A 24002-nucleotide genomic window follows, 5' to 3' on the forward strand; every position below is an offset into this window, starting at 1 on the left:
AAGACTCCTTGGTAAGGAGTCTTCGTCAATGAGGAGATGTTTATAATTTATAACATGATACTATTATTATAATGACAAGCCCGACTTTCGGATTCCATTCGTTTGCAGTACCTACCCATCTAAATGATTTCGAAAGGGGTTTCACTTGTATTTTCGCGTGAAAACAAGTTTTACGAATGGCTCTCCAAGTTTTTTTCAGTATTATATAAATAAAATCATTTTTCATTAACATTATCCTTATGACATTTAGAGCTCTCAATGTCAAAAACATAATTATTAGTAGTGTGTTGTTAATTATAAAAATATTCAGTAGGTATATAACGATTAGGTATACCATTGAAAATAATAATATAATTCACATTATATAATATAATATTATAATTTCATTACGTAAAACATTTTTGTGTCTAGACTTCTTAAGGGGGGACATGCTCGTCGAAGGTCAAAATTGAGTTTTTGTTGTATTTTCAAACCATGATCCTGGACACTCCTTAAACGTTGTAGATAATCTATTTATATAATTTTAAAGCCTTATTATCCTTTATAGTTATTTTACACATTTGATGACTGCATAAAGTATTTTTGTTACATAAAATAGTATTCTTTTAAACCTCTCGCTCTAATGTTTTAGAATATAGTGATATTTCGGTACAGAACTGTGCAGTGGTGTTAAGATTTTTTACATTTATTAATTTTTAAACGCATTTATAAAACCATTAGTATAATTTATTACGAGATAATTTTTGTAAAATATTCACGATAAAAAATTATTTTGATAATCTCTGTGATCCCAAATTTGACAAGAATTAGGCATTTTATTATTCAAGAAATCGGCAAGATTAACACATTTGAAGACAATTCTAAAGATACTTATTATAAGCTATGTCTTTGACCATTCAAGTGTGATAAAAATCTTATGAATAATAATTGCTTTATAATAATTATTGACCTAAGAATAAGGTGGTGTTTTTTTGAAATACGCCATTTCTTTTGTCATTTCCTAGTGGTTAAGCTACAACATACGGCCGTAGCCATAAAATGACGAACTATAATTAAAGTAGGGAGTAAAATTATGTTAACGCGCGTGTTTGAACATGTACCTAACCGATTTTTTTTAATTTTTTTTTTAAACGGTACATGTTCAAACACGCGCGTTAATATCATTTTACTCCCTACTTCAATTATAGTTTGTCAATTTATGGCTACGGCCGTATGTTGTAGCTTAACCACTGGGGAATGACAAAAGAAATGGCGTATTTCAAAAAAACACTACCTTATTCTTAGGTCAATAATTATTATAAAGCAATCACTATTCATAAGATGTTTATCACACTTGAATGGTCAAAGACATAGCTTATAATAAGTATCTTTAAAATCGTCTTCAAATGTGTTAATCTTGCCGATTTCTTGAATAATAAAATGCCTAATTCTTGTCAAATTTGGGATCACAGAGATTATCAAAATAATTTTTTATCGTGAATATTTTACAAAAATTATCTCGTAATAAATTATACTAATGGTTTTATAAATGCGTTTAAAAATTAATAAATGTAAAAAATCTTAACACCACTGCACAGTTATGTACCGAAATATGACTATATTCTAAAACATTAGAGCGAGAGGTTTAAAAGAATACTATTTTATGTAACAAAAATACTTTATGCAGTCATAAAATGTTTAAAATAATTATAAAGGATAATAAGGCTTCAAAATTATATAAATAGATTATCTACAACGTTTAAGGAGTGTCCAGGATCATGGTTTGAAAATACAATAAAAACTCAATTTTGACCTTCGACGAGCATGTCCCCCCTTAAGGAAGGTTAACTTAGTTTTGTTACAATGTTTCAATCACCGTCTTTATTCATCTCAGACCTGGAATGTGACTTTGTGCTTTAGGGGCACTTACAAAACAGATTAATAAATAGAATTCCTACAGGTTATACCCTAAACAACATTTTGACGCAGGGTTTTGAATGTGTGAATGAGCGCCAGTGGATAAACAGAGAGCAATTGTCAGAACGAAGGACAAGCGTATTCTACAACCATGTTTAAGTTTATCCCATATTTTTCCACACTCGAGATCGGTTGCCTGCTACTCCACACCCGTTAGGTATTTCAGTTCTCATTATTTCTGAGTTCCCTGGGGCCACTATTATCAAGGGCATAACATCTGCATAGTTCAGCCATATTTTCCGCAATGAAGAGTAGGATTTACTCTAACTCATAATAGTCATAATGCAGGGAAACGTATAGGGCAGAAAGCGTAGGTAGATGGAAATTTGAACGGCTACACAACCTCGGTAAGTACGATACGATTGGTCAAAGATAGAAGGTGTGCTGCCTGTATACCGATTTTATTATTTATTTTCTATTTTTTAATCTTCTGAGAATTGCAGCCGACATTAGAATATTATGTATTACGGTGGGTATTATAATTAATTTAATATTATAATACAATAATAGTTGTCAGGATTTTATATGCTTCGAATATATTTTTTTTAAACTGAGATGTCAATACGAGGGTCGCCGTGATAAAGTTTACATACCATGTCAAAGAAAATATAGGTATATTTCGTATTAAGGGGAGTAAAACTGTGCTACTGTAAATTTACTAAAGGCAACAAAATGCGACAAATGGAGTTTTGTAATTTTTTATGATATTAAAAATAAAGAATATTTCTTTTTCAGAGTCAACTATTTCATTAGGCATTATATGTTCACATTACACTATTTATAGTTACATTTCATTATACATTATAAAAACTAAACATCGCCTAAATATTATGTAGGTACAGTGTATTTATCATTGTAACTTTTTTTTACAATACATTGACGGTAAATGGAAACATTGATAGCCAAGCAGATTTCGTTTAAAGTTTTCTTGTAAAAAAAATGTTTGAAAGGAGTTTGTGCTTCCTATGGACAGTATGCACTCAAATAAATGCACTTACCATGCAGTTACGTGGCGTGACGTTACAGAATCATTCGAGCGAAGCTGCTATTAAAATCCGGAACTCATCAGAGGCGGACTCACAAGATATCCATATTATAATATGCTGGTATAATATAACTCAAGAAATGCGTTGATACATGCATTATCACTAAGATAATATTATACTTAGGTACGTAACTCCCAAAATATGTCGGAAGTGTCTATTAGTATCGTCAAATGCTGTTACTGCAATATAAACAGCGGCAATTTTGACACGAATTATGCAACTGATTCGTCAGAAAATTTAAAATGGGGCCTCCAGTTAATCGTTAAAACCACTTATAAAAATACTAAATTAATCATATCGATGTTGATTTCATTGAACAATAGAAACGCAGCTACGGTTCATGAGTTCGCCAAGATTATCGCTCCGTCTCATGGAAAAAATAATTTGACCGCCTGCACTAGGTACATTAGGTAAATATGTAAATGTTGTAGGAAAAATTATCGAGCGCTCCGGTTCGTAAATTTTTCCATTTCGAGTGCTTGCAATGTGGTATAGAAAAATGCATTTGGTTTTAATGCGAAAAGGTCACAAAAGAAATCGATGGATAAGGCAACATGCATGAGTACTGCGATGTGATAATCCATGTCGCCAAGCAGATGAAATGGTAACGGGGTGAACATGTCGCTCAGTGAGTAGACAGCCGCTGGGTAAACACCGTCATACAATCGTAAGAAGGGGCACTAAACGATAACAGGGATGCCCTAAAACCCGTTGGATCGACGGACGTATAAAGTTCGGTGGGTGAACGTAGAAGCGAAGAACTACGAACCGAGAAGGGTGGATGGTGTTAGGGGAGGGCTTTATTCACCATAAGGATAGACCTCGGCTGATGATGATGATGAATGTAGGATTGGTAAGCAAGAACTAATTAAGATGATAAGTATTTTTTATGAACACACTGCGGCTCTGTTAAAATGATGCATTTAACACGAAGCCAAAGTAAGAAACTGAAAGTGAAATGCATAATAACAAGTAGGTACTATAGTGGATAACTGGCTGCACTTTGAAGAGAAATGCAGTGAAATGCAACTTCGATAGTAAACAAGGTTTGCGTGCGCCATTTGTAGGTTGATATCCGTAAAGAAAGGTTCAATAATCAATATCATTTTGGTTCGTTCTCAAAAGTTCTATAAATATTATTAACATTGATTTTATAAATAAGTGCTATTTTCCACAATCTTAACCGATCTACACGTGCTGTATATTTTAATGCTAGATGACGAACTGTGAATTTTCCATCAAAATCATTTTGGGATAAAAAAACATATTTTTTCTTTTTGAATTTGTAAAATGTCGCCACCGGCTGCAGTGCATTTAACGTATGCCGATGTTGTGGGGGACGCTGGGGAAAGATTGGATCGCCTATTTCAAAAAAAGAACTGTATGATTGAAATAAACCCGGGAAAAGTATTGTTGCCGCACGCCTTCGAAAAAGTTGGACAGGATATTCTAGATTTGCCAGTATTGGAAAATGATGTTTGGCTGTGTTCATACCCAAGAACAGGTATGTAATACGAGGGTGGGTCAATAATTCCTTAGAAAAAAGCATTAAAACAGTTTTTATTTTTGTATTTTTTTTTATTTCTCAACATAATCTCCTTGGAGCTCAATACACTTGGTTAGACGTTTCTCAATTTTTTTAAACCGTCAGAAAAATAAATTTTCGGAAGGTCCTCAAAATAAGCATTTGTCCGATCGATGACTTCTTCATTTGAAAAAAAAACGTTGTCCACTTAGCCATTTTTTTAAGTTTGGGAAAAGGAAAAAGTCACTGGGGGCTAAATCTGGCGAATACGGTGGGTGGTCGACCAATTCGAACTTCAATTCTTCAATTTTAGCCATTGATCGTAAACATGTGTGAACACGGGCATTGTCCTGATGAAAGAGGATTTTTTTCCTGTTTAAATGAGGCCGTTTTTCTTTTGTTTTGTTTTTTAGCTGGTCCAATAAAGATGCATAATAATCCCCTGTTATTGTTTTTCCTTTTTCCAAATAGTCAACGAAAATAATTCCACGTGCATCCCAAAATACAGTAGCCATAACCTTACCAGCTGATTTTACGGTTTTCGCCTTCTTTGGACATGGTTCGCCTTTCGCAATCCACTGCTTTGACTGTTCTTTCGTCTCGGGAGTATAGTGGTGTATCCATGTTTCATCTACAGTCACAACGCGACGAAAAAATTCATCCGGATTACGTTGCATGAGCGACAACAGGGCTTTAGAGGCCACCACCATATTGCGTTTATTGTCGACTGTGAGCAAACGCGGCACCCATCTTGCAGAATTTTTTTTCATGCCCAATTTGTCATGTAAAATAGAAATGACGCTACCTTTTAAGATCCCTGTAACCTCAATTATCTCACTCAACTTTAATCTTCGGTCACTTAACACCATATCGTGGATTTTATTGATCATTTCTGGTGTAGTCACCTCTACAGGACGTCCTGAGCGTGGTTCATCCTTTGTTGATGTACGACCACGTTTAAATTCATTTAACCAGTTATAAATAGTTGCAAGTGAAGGAGCAGATGTGCCGTGAACTAAATCCAACTCATTTTTTATTTCCTTTGCTGTTAACCCTTTTATATTAAAATGTTTAATAACAGCTCTAAACTCAATTTTCTCCATTTTTGTAAACAAGCAAATTTTTTTTTAAATGTACGAGAAACACACAACAACCCGACCAATCTGATTGAAACTTCGCAGCATACTGAATCGGTAGTGCCGCTGCATGAAAACAAACCGCTTACAGTACTAGTCACGCCACCTGTCGGCTTTTCTAAGGACTTATTGACCCACCCTCGTATTACAATTATTTTTCACTATACCGATGATTGTTAATGATTCTGTGTTGTCGGCGCTTACCCAGTGACGTACCTATGCAAAATCCTGCCATTTAGCTACAGTATTCTATTATATTTAGGTATATTTTGTGGCACCATGGCTAGATAGCATTTTATCGTCGTCATCTGTAACATCAAGAACACAATCAAGAAAGCAACTGAAGCAACACAATCAGCGCAGGATCACTTTCGATGCAAGGAGATTATTGGCAACGCCTGTACGATCAGTGATCAATGATCACCATCCTCAGTAATGAGGTAAATGGTATGAAGAATAATTTAAGACACCAATGCCAAAACGCGTTCGCCATATGTAGGACTCGCGATTATATACCTATTGGCGAAGACCTCATGGCCGTTGGTCGTGGGTAGAGTTGGGTTTCGGGAATTCTCGAGAAATTTTCGAGATTTTCCATCGCGAATCCCGAATCTCGAGAATTGAAATTTTTAACATTTTGGGAAATCCCGGATCTCGAGAATCTTTTCTCGAGATCCGGTCTCGGTATCGGTCCGAGAATCGAAAAAACGATTTTTCTATATGAAAAAAGTGGACAGAAAACACAAAACGTTCAAAGACTGATTGGGGCATTTAACACAATTAAGCCAACGTCGACTCAAAATGAGCGCGATTTTTCAAGATCAGGGATTTTTGTGTCTCAAAAGCGTACGCGATTGTCAGACGCAGTGATTGACAGTTTTGAAAGAGTTTGAAATTCTATTTTAATAATTAGTAATGTTTTGAATAATTTTTGTTTTCCTACTTCTATTTGTTTGTCTTCTTACATAAATAAAAAAAATGGAGTTTGTCTGTTTTTACACTGATTTAGGACTTTTTACAGGTTTTTTTTTTAAATTTCCTGATATCTCGAGAATTCTCGAGAACGGTTTTCTGGAAATCCCGAATCTCGAGATTGAGATTTTTTCGGGAAATACCCAACTCTAGTCGTGGGCTAAGGGAAGTAACAAAAAATAAGGAAAATATATATTATAATATAGTGATTTCTCTTTCAAATTGACGGAATTAGCATTTATACGAATGAAGAGGGAACTATAGGCCATATTTATTATCTTTACAAGAAAAAAATAAACTTGCTTGTGGTCTCAAAAAAATCTTGAAACGGCTGGATAGTAATCGAATGTCTTGATCGTTGTCGACTGGTTGAGGAAGTTTACAACCATGGAGCTGTATTTTTTTTCAATAGTTTCAAGATGTGGTGTGGTCATTGATGTTTTTCACGTTCAATTGTCTAAGGTGGTGGCATTTTAATTCTGCCTAAGTGTGGCTCTTTGCCTAGGGATGTCGCTGCATGTAGATACTATTCAGAAATATTTATTTTGTGATTAGGTACTTCAAATAATAAAATTTAAGATGGAGGTTAGTCTAAGGCTAGCTGTGTTGTCATTAAATCGATGCAAGATAGATGTAAATAGTTTCATTGATCAAATTGTTTAAAACGCCCGAAGAAAAAACTGGTATAAAGAAACTATTTAAGAACGCGTTCCGTCTTGAAAAGTCACGAATCACCGTCCCAAGAAACCCCATTCTACTCCACCACAATCGTTGGACAAATTTAGTCATCCAGTGGTATCCAAGAGGTACAAAACGTCCGCAAGGTAGACCTAGAGGGCGCTGGATAGATGAAAATGATAAAGTTCTGCGGAAGTACGTGGCAACGCAACGCACAGGACCGAGAAAAAAGGAGTTAACTTGGAGAGGCCTTCATCCAGCAGTGTATAGATTCAGGCTGATGATGATAATGATGATGACTCCACCATTGGTACCCATCAGTGGCGAAGGGTGGAGGTAGGCTGTTAAGATTCGCTATAAATAGTGCACACTAAGCTATGTTAGTCATATTTATTTGTTTTTATTGAATTAAGACTACAATTTACAGATGGTGTTAGTTAGTTTTTAAAAATCAATTAAACCCTGCCTAAACGAAACCATAATAGATTTGGTCTAATTTGGGCAATACGACAAAATTGTGCACAATTTTTCACTCATAGTTATTTGTTTTCGTTGGATTAAAACTACATATTACACATATTGTTGGTTCATTTTTTTAATTCATTAAGTCCTGCGTAAATCAAACTATAATAAATAAAAAATATTATTCTATCTATAAAATGCTCAAAGTTATGTATGATTTAATTGCATAATTTTAGATATTTTATTGATAGACGTGTATTTTTTGACTATTATCTATTATGGCTTGGTTTTTCAGGGTTTAATTGATTTTTTAAAATCTAACCAACATTATCTGTAAATTGTAGTCTTATTTCAATGAAAACAAATATGTATGTCTGAAAAAGTTTAATGTGCACTATTTATGGCGGATCTTAACAGCCTACCTCCACCCTTCGCCACTGGTACCCATACAAGTACATAATTCAATAAGATTAAAAAATAAATGATATCTTCCTTGTTTTAGGTTCAACATGGGCACAAGAGATGGTGTGGCTGATCGGTCATGACCTGGATTATGAAGGAGCAAAAAGCTTGCAGCAGGTAAATATAATATAAAACCAGTGGCGTTCCGTGGGGGTAGACAGGTCATGCGATGCACAGGGGCAACACATTAAAAAGGCGGCGAATGAAAGAACGAATAGGTAGAAATATTACAACTTTTGAGAGCAGTTGCGGTTTTCCATGGAGAAGACGACGCTTTTGCTTCATTAGAAAGTATCGACATATTAGTTTAAAAAATAGTTGAAGGATAAAAAATCATGATAACCTAACGATTATATTGTAATAGCTATTTTAATACTCGTACATACTGTAATGGCGGTTTATCGCATAAGTAATATTTTCAGTAGAGTGCCGCCAAACCTGTCAGCGGCACAGACCTCCATGTAGGTACCTAAAACCAACACTGTTTGAGAGTAGGTTTCGTGGAAATTCTCTAATGCTATGCATGTCAATTTAAAGATTTTTGAATATTAGTCTGTTTAAGATGACCTAACATGACCTAACGATTTTGCAGACAATTTGAAACAAAAAATGAGAATGGACAGCATTCTAAGTCTGTTTAAGGGCGACACTTTGCCTAAGGACACCTTGTAATTTAAAAATACTATTATAACTCTAAACTCGCTGTTGTTCTCAAGGCCTTTGGCCGTCACTGAAAAGAGTTGAATTTTCTTGATGGCTAATCTTATGCTAATATATAGCGTAATATGTTCATCATGTTTTACGGAAAATTTACAGCAACCGAAAGACTACTTACATAGTATATTTGAAAATCCGTATTATTGTACACTGTATTTATTTAATATATGATTGGCTTATTATATAAGAATGTTGCACTTACGTGACTCATTAAATTGGGAAAACTCGAATTATTTAAATTTCTAAAGGAGCCTCTCCACATAATTTGGACCTGCATATTACTATTATAAATCGTAAATTCTCTTAGATACGATGCCCTCTCCTAGAACTGACCGCCGTATTATCAGAAGACCACGAGGAATGGCACAACGAAAGCATCAAAGGAACCTCAGTCGACTTGGTGAAACATGATATTCCACATCCAAGATACGTAAGGAGTCATCTCCCCTGGGGGCTCTTGCCTACTGATCTAGTCAGAGAAGATAATAGCGTGAAGGCTAAGGTACAAATTTTCATGATTAATAATTAATATATAATATTATATACTTATAGGATATATACATAATAATAATATGGTTCTTCGAATTTTCAACTTGAAAATAACCTTCCGTTTTACATTTCGCGTTTATATTTATGAGAATAAAAAAAAGACACAATCTCGTCAAAAGTTAATAAATTGATAAATGTTATTATTGGTTTTCATGGGCGTATGCATAAGTCTTCATATGTAAGTAAGTTACCTACATTAAGTTAAAGGTCATTGTATTTGAAAAGTCGTGTATTTTTAAATATAATATTATGAAATCGAAAAAAATACATTACAAAATGATTACCTTCTCAGAACGCTACGAAAAGTATCGATCCTGGTGGCGCAAGTATATTTTTTAGAATACAAAATCTAACTATTAAATTTATCATGAAAATATAACTTAATATGGTTTTCGCCTAATAACCAGTATTCCAGGCCCAGGACTGAAGAAAATATAATATTGATCTCATAATCATGGGATTGAAAATTATATGCCTAATGAATTTTATCTGTATCTTCTGATTTTTTTGGAATAACTGGCCCAATAATGAATTAATAGAGACCAAATTTAACATCCAGCACAACACAATCAATACCAACCAAAAGTTCCGTTTATTATTCTCAACATGACTAGATAGAAGCACAAGGGAGTTATTACTTTTTTAAATGTTAAATATTCTCTACCCAAGTAAGTAAATATGTATATTTTTTATAATTCTAGGTCATTTATACCGCACGGAATCCAAAAGATATGTGTGTGTCATTTTATCACTACTGTATACTTGTGCATAATATGAAGGGGTCTTTTGACGAATTTTCTGAATTATTCCTCCAAGGAAATGTACCAGTCGGACCTGTTTGGAGTCATATCTTAGGTAAAAATAAATGATTTAGTGTGTACTGATTTAATAAAAAAAAACTAACACAAGCTTAGATAAGAAAGTGATGCAGAAAGGCGAATCAAATTTAATGAAACTGTACATAATAATATGTGCCGATGGGTAAAATATAAATTCTTACCCAGTTTCATAGTAATGTCCTTACTACATACAATGCTGTATTATAATTTTATCTGTTTTCTCAAGAACTTTCTAAAAAAAAGACTTCTATTTTTATACATATTTGTAATATTTGTAACTGTTTGTTTTCCTTAATAAATAAAAATAAAATATCATGCTGAAGGATCTGCAATCAAATCCCAGTGAAGAATCAATATTATAAAATTATTATTGATGTATGTACTTAAATGTAGTGTGGGTACAATTGCATGATCGTGGTTATCCTCTGCCTTCGTTCTAACTCCCAAAGCTATTGTTTTACCAAGTCAAATGAAAACATTACTTAGTATAGGTCTAGTCAATGTTTGGCAACACGTGGCACGCGTAACACTCGGTAGCACGATCTAGAGTCTGGACCAGGGGTAGTCAACCTTTTTATACCTACCGCCCACTTTTGTATCTCTGTTAGTAGTGAAATTTTCTAACCGCCCATCGGTTCTACAGTAATGGTGATTCATAAGCAGGGAAGTAAATTTACTTTATAAAATTTATAAACCAGAGTTACAGCAAGTTAACGCATATAATAATATTTACTTTCCAATTAATACTTTATGCCAGACTTTCGCCAAGCTTGGCAGAATAAATCTTTATAAAACAACTTTTTGTAGTTAAATCTATCTTTTTATTTTATACTTTGCATTCATAGAAGCATAAAGCCTCATGAAACTACATTTAATTAATTAAATTATTAATGAGGTCCCTGAGGCGGCTGATGCTACGAAACTAAATACTGGATAAAATATCTGGCTCAATTTTTGCGAGAAACAAACGAAGGTCTCCACTTTCGGAAAAAATATTCAGGCCGTTTCTTTCTTTGGTCATATGATTAACAGCACTAAGATCTGATCCCACAAGATATGAGGTAGGAAAGGTTTCAATAAACTGAATATAATTTTCCACATACAATTTGGATAAGTTTAAAACAGGCATTTTTTTATTTTGCCATAGGTTTTCATATCAACCACTATCGATACTGTTTAAAACCCCTACCGCCCACCATGAAAGCTGGAACGCCCACTGGTGAGCGATAGGGACCAGGTTGACTACCTCTGGTCTAGACCATAGTTTCTTAACCGGTGGTCCGCGAAGATTTTTGGGTGGGCCGTAAAAATTTTCTACAGTTTAAAAATGGTTACCTAGAAACCCAACATTTGAAGTGGGGTTGTATTATATTTCGACACTTGTTTAAAAAATAGTGTAAATGTAAACATTTATTACTTATTTTATTCCAATGTTGATGGTCCGCAAAACATTTTTTTGATTTTTTTGTGGTCCATGGATGTAAAAAGGTTAAGACACATTGATCTAGATTCTAGACTATACCTAGCTAAAGTCTAGAAAACAACTGTCAATGTAAATGTCTCAATATTGTAGAATTGAGAAAATCTGTATTATTATCTAAACCATTGAAGCCACATGCAAAAATTATAGTATAATTCATTTAATGTGTTTTTTCACTCCACAAATGCTAATGGTCACTATGCCATTATGGTAATGAAAGAAGGGGGGGAGTATGTTAATTAAAAAAAGTTATGTGGCACTTCAGTGTATGTTGGTTACCTATACTAACCTAATATATTTGTATAACCAATGCCATTTTATAGAAAAGTAGTTAGTTTCTGGGACGTTTGTTACACGAACTCCCTGGCATTTTGTATAGTTGCATTTTTCTTCAATGAAATTGAGTTCACATAAATTTACTAGATGGATTTTGTGACAAAAATCATGCAAAGCGCGTGATTAACCTTTACGACGTTAGCATTGACCTCGCAGTTTTTAAATGTATTTTAATCAATAATAATTATTATGAATTACAATCACTTCTCTAACGATTGACATTGGTTGAATAAAGGGTATCGTGTTTTACAGGTTTTTGGTCGAGGAGAGATGATCCAAACGTTTTATTTATCAAATTTGAAGAGATGAAAAGAGACCTGCCAGCGATCATTCGAAAGACTGCAGCTTTCCTGGGAAAAACACTGACGGATGGTGAGATCGAGACATTATGCGAACATTTGTCATTTAACAATATGAAGAAGAACCGGGCCGTGAACCTGGAACCGATAATAGAGAAAACCGGCGGGAAAGAATACCTCGAGAACACAAAATTGAGATTTATTCGAAAGGGTGAAATTGGAGATTGGAAAAATTTCATGTCAGAAGATATCGCCAGTAGATTTGACATTTGGGCAGAAAAAAATCTTCAAGGAACCGGTCTCAATTTTGATTAAAGTAAATTGATTATTGCTTTATTATTATTTAGGTACAGTGTGTAGCACTAGCTCTTATTATTATATTATGTTGTTGGTGAGGACTACGTGCATTCATTTTATTATAAAAAGTATAACAATATCTCTAATATTATAATAAATAAATATTTTAAACATTTGTCTTTTTTTACCATGTCCGGTCTTAAGAATATCATACTGGCCTCCGCGGAGTGGAGCTTGAATTAACAGATTTTTATTTTTACGAGGAATCGATGTTAGCCACTTGCTCAATCTATTAGGTACATACTCTGGTCCAAATACACATTGAAAAATAATTACAAGATAAAAAGAACTTTTTATATACTTACCACGTTAATAAATTTTCTGTTGAATCATATAAACTTGACAATTCTATGTATTAATAAAAACTTATTATGGTATTTGATAGAAATACTGAATAAATAGAGAATACCTACTAAAATGTCATTTTTACATTAAGTACATATTATTTCCATAGTAACGCACGTATATATTAATAATTTAGTTGGTAGGAGCCCCTTAGCAACCAACACTAATAACTTTCCATGCAAAACAGAATTAACTGAAAATGAATTCAATTCTGCTTAAAATGGCTAAAAGTATTAAAAGAATGCATTGTCGACGTCTTCTGATATATTCTGAAAGTTTCAAATGTCTAGACAGTTGGGAAGTTAGTTAAAAATCTTCAATCGTCCAATACAAATCTTGGACAAACAAGAAAAAATTTATTCTGGACAAACAAGAATACGAGCTAATAAAGCGTAGTAATAACGAGTGAATTTTCCAGACCCGGGATCCACGACTCTATAAGACCACTATAACCACTCGGTTATCGTGGGCGTTAAATATTAATCCTTCCAATTCTAATGGTTAGATAAATTTTAAAATTCAAATTCCATCAAGTACCCTCGGTCGATAGTATTTATATTATTAAATCTCCACACTAATCGAAATAATAAACGGTGACAGATAAAACTGATTCATGGCTTTCATGTCCAGCGATTGCAATCATATAAGTTAGGATAAGTATACTATCAGAGCTTAATTTTACAGCATTATAATATGCTCAGAAGTTCAGTTGCATATTGTGACATTTATTTTTCACGGGAAAACTACAAAATATGCGGCCATAAATCGCAGTTCTCATTTTCCAATGAATATCTACGACAAAATATCCATCAGAATCACCACCGCCTTGCGCTGCAAAGAATAATTATTATTATTCAGGATTTTTGGCAAGGTGATTCATATGGCCGAAACTAAATCAGCAATTTACCCAATGCAGGTAGACGAATTGCTTTCAACAGCGCTCGAAATGGAAAAATTTACGAACCGGAGCGGTCGACAGTTTTCTGAAGATATTCACATATTTATCAAATTGTATGTGTTTTTTATAAAAATAAGTGTATTAGATTTTCTATTATATGGCCTATCTAGCTCATTCGGTAAAATTGTTTTTTCCACGAGACGGAGCGATAATTTCACCGATTTCACGAACAGGAACGGCGCTCCGGTGCGCTCCGGTCCATTTCGAGCCCTGGCTTTCAATAAGGCATTTTTGTCACCCACCCCAAATAATAAATAGTAAAGTACTTAATTCAAATTTATATTTTTATAAAAATCGATGTTTTTTTTAAATTATTATAAAAAAATATTAAAACTATAATTATTTTAAAATTATATAAAAATTTTAATAATAAATATGACCATAAAATATATGTTATAAGATGGGGACGTAAAAAAAATTCACATTTTACAACATTTTTCAAAAATCGTAGGTTTATCTTTGACTTAAAATGAAAAAAAATCTTTTTAATGTTTTCAGATACATATTTATTAGTTGAAATTGTAAAGTATCAAAAAAATGTCTCAAATTGCAAGCTTCATATTTCTTCGCTAGGTGCTTCTTGTAGAAAGGCTGAGTAAAGATATCACCTTAAAGAAGTAATGGTGTCGGAAAGGAAATACGACTTGGAAAATGATATAAGTATATCTGAAAATGACAATTAATTTCTTAAATAATAACTTAAGCCGCATTAACACGGTCCAAGTACGATCCAAGTACAGTTGGACCGAGTGCCATCCAAGCGACACCTTCATAGTAATTATTCCTATCCAAGCTACTCGGACTTCGTCCTACTCATCCAAGTTAGCTTGGATAGGAATAATTATTAGTATGAAGATGTCGCATACGAGTGCGCTTGGATGGCACTCAGTCCAAGTGTACTTGGATCGTACTTGGACCGTGTCAACGAGGCTTTATGCTCGATTCAAGAGATGTCGAAGTGAAAGTGTTAAAACAAAGCATGAACAAAGTGGCGTTTAGATTAAATAAATTAGTGTGCTATCCAAGAGATTTAAGGATAGGTAATAATAATATTGTTATGTACATACTTAATAATATTATAAATTATGGTATTTCAATGTTCCCGCCAACATAAATTTTATAGGAGAATACACCAATGAGAATCTAATAATAGTATTATTATATGGGTGGGAATTAATCGCACAATGCAATAATCAAAATTCACAAAAAAAAAAATAACTTTAACATTTGGAAAGTAGTTTTCACATATATTAAATGATTTCACAAATAAATAGATGAAATCACATAAAATAGTTTGTTTCACAAAACAAAAATCATAAATCACTCATTGTAAATATAAATTCACTCAATTTTGACAACTGCACACATTTGTAAAATTGTTCATCACAAAGAAAAGGTAGAAATTCACAAATGTCAAACTAATAATTGTAGCAGCAATACAATTTATTAGAAGGCAATCGCAAAAATGATGCTTAGGTGTCAATATAATTAATGTTTAACGCAGTAATATAAATATGTGTATATTCATGCTGCTGTCGTTCATATATTATTTGATGTCTACAATCTACAACCAAATAACACCACCTAGGTATATCTTTTTCGGTTCATCGATATAAATTTTGGTAAATGTGGCGCAGATGCCGTTATAAGAGTGTATAAGTATCATTTTTGAACTTAACCTAACCTAACCTATTCTAACGTAATCTAACCTAATATAACTTAACCTAACCTAACCCAACTTAACCTAACCTAACCCAACCTAACCTGACCTGACCTAACCTAACCTAACCTAACCTAACCTACCCCAACCAAATATTAGGTACCTAATAATATAATCTTAGATTGTGATAATGAAGTATCAAAATCTATGAGCATTTCAAATTTTAAATTAACAAATTGGATCGAAAAACCTATGTGCCGACAGAAAAAGGTATTTATTATAATAAATTGTCTACTGGAATAAACTGTTTTCGTAAAAAAAAATCATAAAAGCTCATGACGGCATCTGCGGCACAATTACCTAAGTTTTAATTAACGTCACTTTCTAAATAGGTATTAATAGTATTATTTGAATCTGAAAGTAGGTGCCTAATACATACTTATGTTTTGCCAAAATATTGTTTAAAATCATTAAACCTAATTTTCATAGTGTTTGTATTCTTTTACGATTAATTGGTTACAATAGTATATTGATACGTGAAGACTACTTTTTCCTTAGTGCAAATCGATTATTTGAGTGTTGTAGTTGATTTGTGAATATCATCCATTTCCGATGTGACGAACATCTTTTTAAATGTTGTCAGCGCTTTGTGAAAACAGTCTATTCAATTGTGCGAATATATATTCCCCTTATTATATTATTTCGCCACTAGAATGCGCTACGTTCAAGTTCAAAAACGAACAGCAAAGTATCAATACTTGGTATCGGTATCTACGGAAACAATGTATTGATATTATTTGGAAGAATCGATAGAAAGGTATCGAATCTTTTTAATATTTCAAAAATACAATATTTTCTTGAAAAACAATTAAGATAATGCAATAATTGTAAATTTATGTAGTCTGTAGGGATGACTATTAATAATTATAAAATTTGACCCTAAACTTATTAATTAGATAGGTACTTAGGTAGGTACATTAATTAGGTACCTACATAAGGTTTTGAAAATAGCATTGGTCTAATTTCACATCATTTCACGGTACGGTTTATGTACATTGCGTGGGTCGAATGTTTTTGATACATCGATTCAAGACAACAGTGTCAAATTATCAGGTTTACAACAGTGTATTTATTGTTCGATATATTATTATTTACGATAAATTTATAGAGGTACTATTTATTTTATTGACAAACAACGAGAAAAGACTTCTAATACAAAACTCTTTCTATTTCACATCTACCTATATGTTCCGTCTAGGGAAAAAATTGGGAAAACTACGCCCTAGTCAAAATAATGATCTGGTACTCACAAAAAAGTGTCGATACCGGTATCGTATCAGAAGAAAAGTATCGATGCCAAAGTATTGGTAAAAAGTATAGAACGTTTCTTTTGACGGCGCTAGTTCCATTTCAATCTAGTTTTTATGTTTAGTCTATGGCATAGATGTCTATGGTGTAGTTGTAGTGGTAGAACTGTTGTGGGCAGTTTGGGCATCTGTCAGAAGTGATATTAATCCTATAATATTATTCTTTCTTTATTTTATTTATTCCTTTCTTCGACTTGATGGGTTTAGTGTCTTAAGTGATATTATATCACATCAAAATGTGGTCCAGTGAAGCGAAACTTCACATGAGCAAAAGGGAGGCTCCAGCAGGTGACTTAGCCAAGACCAAAGATATGATATTTGCCGAATTATTGTTGGAATGCAAACACAATGCACCCGGAGCGAGATTGAGTGCAAAACTTCGAATAGCATTTGAAAGGTAAACAATCATTATGAATTATATACATATCAATATCAATCACATACTTCCTTTGGTACAACCTTTGTTTGTTAAGATGATCATTTATCTTGAGAATGGACTTCGGGAAAATCCTCTGAATTTATTCGTAACCAAGGCTATAAGTTATAATAATATGCACTCTATTCGATTTACGTGTAATTTGTTTATGTCATATTTCATAATAATAATATAAACATAAACAAAAACAGTATTTGGTCACTGATTATAAAAAGGCAATGCATCGAAAGAGAATGTAGTTAGTATTCAATCAGTATAGAATGTGTATTTTTGTTTGATTTCATTTCACATTTTCTATGTGGACAGCTTTCCATATAAATTTTCTATTTGAACCTGAAAAACTTGTTTATACAAGATTTTATCGGAATACTTGCATATTATATTTCCTGCACCATTATTTTGTAACTGTAAATTTAACCTTATTAAGAACATCTTATCATTCAGTGTGGCCTTCTTTTGTCAATTACTAATTATTTATATCCGTAACTAAAATTGACTTTTCCACAACAGATCTCATGAATATTTATGAAAAGCGAAAATGCTCGACAACCTTCATAATAATTGTTTAAAACCGACAAAATATATTTATAATGTTATTTGATTTTTTTATTTGATAAATAACGACAATGGTTCTCAAACATGTGTTGTGTAGTAAATAGGTATATGATTTAGAAAGTACCTACCTACTTGGTTTGTACTTTCTTTATATTTTCAAAACCGGTACCTTACTTAGGTATGTACATATTCTATGTGTAATTTTACAAAATTATATTATGTAATAATCTATAACTTCTAAAACATTCCAAAATCATACTTAAGAAAAAAATGTTTAATAATTTAAAAACTCACAAACACTGATTATTAAAAGTAATATAAATGATTGTCGATATTTTCAATTTTAATTGTTTATATTTATATGAAAAGGGTTTATCAACTAATAGATATGGACATATTTTTCTAATTTGGAAAATAAAGAAATGTTAAAACAAACCAGTTGCGAATGACACAGATGTCATTTACCACTAATATTGAATTGTGGAATAAGAAATAGAAGCCTCATAAGTACTTATGTGAAACATTTAAAATAAAAAATGTAATGTCTATTTTTTGATAAACAGATTTTTATTAGCATCGAATTTTATAAATATTTTTAACGTTAAATATAGTTTGATAATTTTTTTTAAATGTGAAAAAACAATTTTTGAAGATTTCACAGTTTTAACTTCTATTTTTTTTATAATATTAAAAATATATATTTTGTTTGTTTATATTTTTATTTAAGTAAAAATATTTTTAATGATTTTGAATATTATGTACCTATTGGTTATTTAAAATGAACATTATTAATAAAATGTAGTTTTCAGATTTACTTAGAGGTATTAAGATCACCGTTAATATTTTTCAGTCATGGTTTTGTGTTTATCATTAACACATAATTCAATTCATATGCTTAAAAAATCAATTTTCCACTATAAAAAACTAGAGTAAATTACTATGTTTGGCTCTAAGCGTAGCATAAGGACATCCATGGAGTGGAATTTGTATTAATAGACCTTTATTTTATAAGGAATAGTTGAGCCCTTGCCCGGAATAACGTTGTATCCAACAATATTCGTGTTTTGAGAAAAATAGAAAAAATTAAACCAGTTATGTTTTGTTACATTTTATATTTTAAATACAATAAACATACAATTATTAAGAGTTTTAAATGTAAAGTGGTGAGGAAAGGCAATTAAATTTGAATTTATTACAAAAAAATATAGTAAATCAGTGGAAAAATGTTGTATATGAAAATTTCACATACAACATTATTCCGCAAATTGTATTTTATTTATTCTGCTTCACTCATAGTGCCTTTAAAAAGGCAGCATGCTCATCTAACATGAATTCACACATGTCATTGAGGTCTTTGAGCTTATAATTATCTTCGTCTGCTTTCTGAATATAGCGTCCGACATTCGACTCTCAAATACATGAGACGAGATGATGACTTTGTCCATTGTGATTCAGTAACCTGAATGCTAATTGAATATTTGTCTTGATTATAAAATCGAGAACACATCCCGGATTCAATTTTTTTTGGCACAAACGCGACCTTGCAAAATAGAACTAGGAACGATTAAAAAATTGAATCGGTATTAGATTAAGTTACAATATATAGAGCATTATAATGCCAGCATTATTATGCAACATTTCTAATAACAATATGGATAAATCAATTGAATACAATCGATTAACTTTCGACATATTAATAATATGTCGAACGTAATAATTTTATTCATGAGATCAACAGAACTGTCAAATGGTATACAACATTATTCCACAAAACTGTTTCGATGGGTCAATTGCAGGCTTAATAATATTTTTTCTGCATAAATGCTCTTTTCCTACATCCTTCAGCTTCCTAGCTTTGATATTTTTCCAGTTTAAAACATCAGATGTCCGTTTTCTTCCTTTGAATTGAATTATACCACGCTCCGTGATATTGACGGACGGCGACGCCATTTTGACAATAACATATACAACGTTCTTCCACAAACCAATAACTTTAAAATGCTGCCACAAGCCTAAATATTTTTTCTTTGCCATACTACCTACCTTAAACGATGTATAAAAACATACCCAACATTATTCCATCAATAACTTAACATTGATAATTTTGTTGGATACAACATTATTCCGGGCAACGGCTCAGTTGTTGGTCATTTGGCAAACCCATTGGTTCCTTGCACGGGAGAAAACACTCATTGAAAAACAACATTCACTTATTTGTATCCAGCCATGGGATCGAATTCATGACTCATGGGTTTAGAGATGGCAGTTCTATCTACCAGGCCAATGTGGCTTTGCCCACAGTATATTGTGAAATTAATCCTTCTATGCCGCAATTAGTTAATTGGTAGTAAATATCGTAAGAATTGGTGTAATTACGGCGAGCAAGTTTGCTTTCGGCAATTAACCATGCAAATAAATGCATGAAAATAATTGTTAGAAAAGCTTTTTTTATATCATGGTTAACACCTGTAAATTGAAAATCAACTGTCTAAATTTTAATAAAGCTCTAAGTAGGTCGTTTGCTTATTTGGGATTGAATTACGGGGTTTTATTTTGAGCTTTCTTCAAATTGAATTCATGTTTTGGGTTTATGGTGGTGTTTTTTTTTTTTTAAATATTGATAAAGCAATTTTAATAGTTGCAATAAATACGTGATGGATATAATGAATTTTCTGCAAATATTTTTATAATGGACATCATGCATACTTCAAATCTTGTATTAGTCAATTCAATATTTATCATTACTCAGCTTAACACAAAAAAATACCATGCATTGATATCATTATTTTGTTGTTATTGTTGCTGTCATTAAAATTGAGAAACACTGGCCTGGTGAATGGAGCGGTTCGTTAATTGGTTGAATTATTATGTTGCATACAACAATAGTGGATAGTGATAGTTACATAAGATGTACTATATTTTTTTGTTTTTATTTCACCGCTTATGATTACATAGTTAGTTTGTGCATAATATTTTATCGAATTACTCAATAGTACAGGTACTCTTATGTGGTAATATTTTTTAAAGATTCAGCCCGGAAGTCCGAAAAGAAGTAGCATGCCGTGTGAAGGATGGTTGCGCTCCACTGTTCATCGCTTGTAAAAGAGGAAATCTGGAGATTGTAGAATACCTGATAAGCGTCTGCGGTGTGGATATCGAACAGAGAGGAATGTATGAAGTTCCGGATGACAGGTGAATACTTAATTTATTTATATTCTGTGTACCGGTCAACGCCAAAAATAATTATTGATCACTAATCCTGCATGCTTCAATCTTCTCTGGTCTGTATGCAGTAGTTATGGTCTGCGGTTTCGATGATGGATTGGAGGCCCAATTACCCAACCCCCACAGTAATCATTTATCAACATATATTAGAAAAATTAAAAAATGTACACAATGAGAAAAAAAAATTCAATAAAAAATGTTTACAGAATGTTTACACTGTTATTGATAGAGAAAAATATTATTGTGGTTGATTAAAATTATAATTTCACTGCAGTCACATAATATTGTATTACCTAGTAGCGAAGGGTGGGGGTAGGCTATTAAGATCCATCATAAATAGTGCAAACTAATCTTTGTCAGTCATACATATTAGTTTTCTTTGCACTAAGAGATAATTATTTGTTTTCGTTGAATTAAGACTACAAATTACAGACAGTGTTGGTTAGTTTTTAAAATACAATTAACACTGCGTTAACCAAGCCATAATAGATAATAGTCAAAAAATATTTATAGAGAAGAATATTTTTTATCTATTATGGTTTGGTTTTGACAGGGCTTAATGAATTTTACAAAACTAACCAACACCATTTGTAATCTGTATTCTTAATTCAACGAAAACAAATAATTATCAGTGAAAGTGTGAAATATTTTTGTCGGATCGCCCATAGCATACCTAAACTATTATGGTTTAGTTTAGGCAGAAGTTAATTGATTTTTAAAAACTAACCAGTATCATCTGTAATTGGTATTCTTAGTTCATTAAAAACACACTGACAAAGTTTAGTCTTGATTTAAACATTGTTTCAGCCGCACCCAGATGGCAACCCACTTCCCATTATTTTTTTATTCCCTGGTACTACCAATTGCATTGTATTTGTATTATTTATTTTGTACTGATATGGTAACAGATTAAAAGTCTGGAAATTTGGATGAATGTATCTTTCGAATGAAATAATAAAAAGAGATAAGTGAGAATATTCTGTTTTACCTTTTCCTTGGACCATGATAATTGTGTTGAGTATTGGTTTGGTATTGATAGTATAAAATGTTTGGTCGTGTTACAGATCTGTCCATTACGTCACTCCTTTGTGGTGTGCGGCCGTGTCGAAGAAGTTGGATGTGATTCGCTGTCTGCTCAAGAACGGAGCCGATATCAATGCGGGCTCCGACAGTGGATCTACTCCCGTTAGAAGTGCATGTTTTATGACCCATCTCAATATAGGTCAGTATGATAAATTAATTTGTATTACAAATTTATATTATAATTAGTAATAATCAATAATTAATGAGAATAATATGTAAAAACAGTTAATTTCATGGTAACAATTCAAAATTTATGATCAATAATATCTATAAAATTGCATCTCTCTTCTTCGTTATAAATTGAGCACATATAATAATAATTGCTTAATGATTTTTCCTGATATTGTAAACATTTATAAGTATTGTATGTATTTGGAATTACTATAAAATAAATGCCTCATCTGTAGAAAAGATGGTTTGATTATTGCTTTCATTTAATCTTTAATTTTTTCTACAGTTCGATTCTTGGTTGAAAATGGCGCTGACATTTTGAAGGCGAATTACAATGGCGGCACCTGCCTCATAAACTCCGTCCAATCAGTTGATTTGTGCACCCTCTTACTTGAAAATGGAGCAGAAGTGAAAGCCACCGATATACAAAATAAAACTGCATTGCATTATGCCATTCAAGAGCACAGGTACTTATCTATTTTTCACTTGATTTTCTACTCATTGATGGATTTAATTTTAATTGGTATTGTGAAGACACCTTCAATTAAACGAGGATTCTTGTTTAGAAAGTGCGCTTTTAATTTGATTTTAATGAGCATTTTTGGTAAAATTAATTAGTTTCCATCAATTTCATTTAATGTTAAAATAATCAGCTCAAGGATTTTAATTTATTGTGTGAAATTACTATTGAATGATTTATTGTAACATGAGGCATCAAATCTTATATTTAAAATGAAATTGGTATTAACACAAAAGAATAATATACTGACATACCAATTTGAGTTTGCTCTCGTTTTATTTATTTGTCGTATCACGGAGTTAGCGTGACAAGGCGGAACGACTTTCAGCTAACTTCCACCCTTCGGTCTAGCTCAGAGATGTTAAGTTTAAGGGCGGTCAATGAAGTTAATTTGTAGAGCAAAGCGCAGGCGCAAATGATGTAATGTTATATCAAAATCGAAGTGAATGAGGTACGTGTGTGATAATCTAACTTAAGGGGGGGGACATGCTCAGCGTAGGTAAAAATGGAGCTTTTGTTCTATTTTCAAAGCATGATCCAGGACATACCTTAAACGTTGTAAATAATCTATTTATATAATTTTGAAGCCTTATTATCCTTTATATTTATTTTAAACATTTGATGACTGCATAAAGTATTTTTATTACATAAAATAGTATTCTTTTAAACCTCTCGCTCTAATGTTTTAGAATATAGTCATATTTCAGTACATAAATGTGCAGTGGTGTTAAGATTTTTTACATTTATTAATTTTTAAACGCATTTATAAAACCATCAGTATAATTTATATCGACATTATTATTGTGAAATATTTATGATAAAAAATTATATCGATAATCTCTGTGATCCCAAATTTGACAAGAATTGG

At 32.3% G+C, this 24002-nt stretch overlaps 2 protein-coding genes across 3 annotated transcripts in view; both read left to right on the forward strand.

The window, feature by feature from the left end:
• The first annotated feature begins 4292 nt into the window (after nucleotides 1-4292).
• On the forward strand, nucleotides 4293-12772 carry LOC147067280 (luciferin sulfotransferase-like). The gene is made up of 5 exons (XM_085954998.1): nucleotides 4293-4506; nucleotides 8278-8354; nucleotides 9262-9456; nucleotides 10205-10358; nucleotides 12411-12772. The coding sequence occupies exons 1-5, from the start codon at nucleotides 4293-4295 to the stop codon at nucleotides 12770-12772; spliced, it is 1002 nt and encodes a 333-aa protein (XP_085811124.1).
• A 4460-nt stretch (nucleotides 12773-17232) lies between these two features.
• The window catches only part of m-cup (ankyrin repeat protein mann-cup), a 34309-nt gene continuing 27539 nt past the window's right edge, over nucleotides 17233-24002 (forward strand). For both annotated transcript variants that reach the window (XM_085955009.1, XM_085955008.1), the window contains exons 1-4: nucleotides 17233-17541; nucleotides 21163-21327; nucleotides 22425-22582; nucleotides 22901-23081. In XM_085955009.1, coding sequence (XP_085811135.1) covers nucleotides 17381-17541; nucleotides 21163-21327; nucleotides 22425-22582; nucleotides 22901-23081 — 665 coding nt within the window. In that variant the 5' untranslated portion in view covers nucleotides 17233-17380. The remainder of the gene's footprint in view (nucleotides 17542-21162; nucleotides 21328-22424; nucleotides 22583-22900; nucleotides 23082-24002) is intronic.

The sequence above is a fragment of the Rhyacophila brunnea genome, unplaced genomic scaffold (genome assembly GCF_057557595.1).
Source record: "Rhyacophila brunnea isolate RB1 unplaced genomic scaffold, BYU_Rbru_1.0 scaffold_4, whole genome shotgun sequence".
Taxonomy (NCBI): Eukaryota; Metazoa; Arthropoda; class Insecta; order Trichoptera; family Rhyacophilidae; genus Rhyacophila; species Rhyacophila brunnea.

What these genes read in the sequence shown, in the direction of transcription:
- LOC147067280 (XM_085954998.1), top strand. Translation starts at nt 4,293, where the DNA reads ATGTCGCCACCGGCTGCAGTGCATTTAACGTATGCCGATGTTGTGGGG. An exon ending in GTGTTCATACCCAAGAACAG is followed by an intron (nt 4,507 to 8,277) that starts GTATGTAATACG and finishes TCCTTGTTTTAG; the next exon opens with GTTCAACATGGGCACAAGAG. An exon ending in TGTTTGGAGTCATATCTTAG is followed by an intron (nt 10,359 to 12,410) that starts GTAAAAATAAAT and finishes CGTGTTTTACAG; the next exon opens with GTTTTTGGTCGAGGAGAGAT.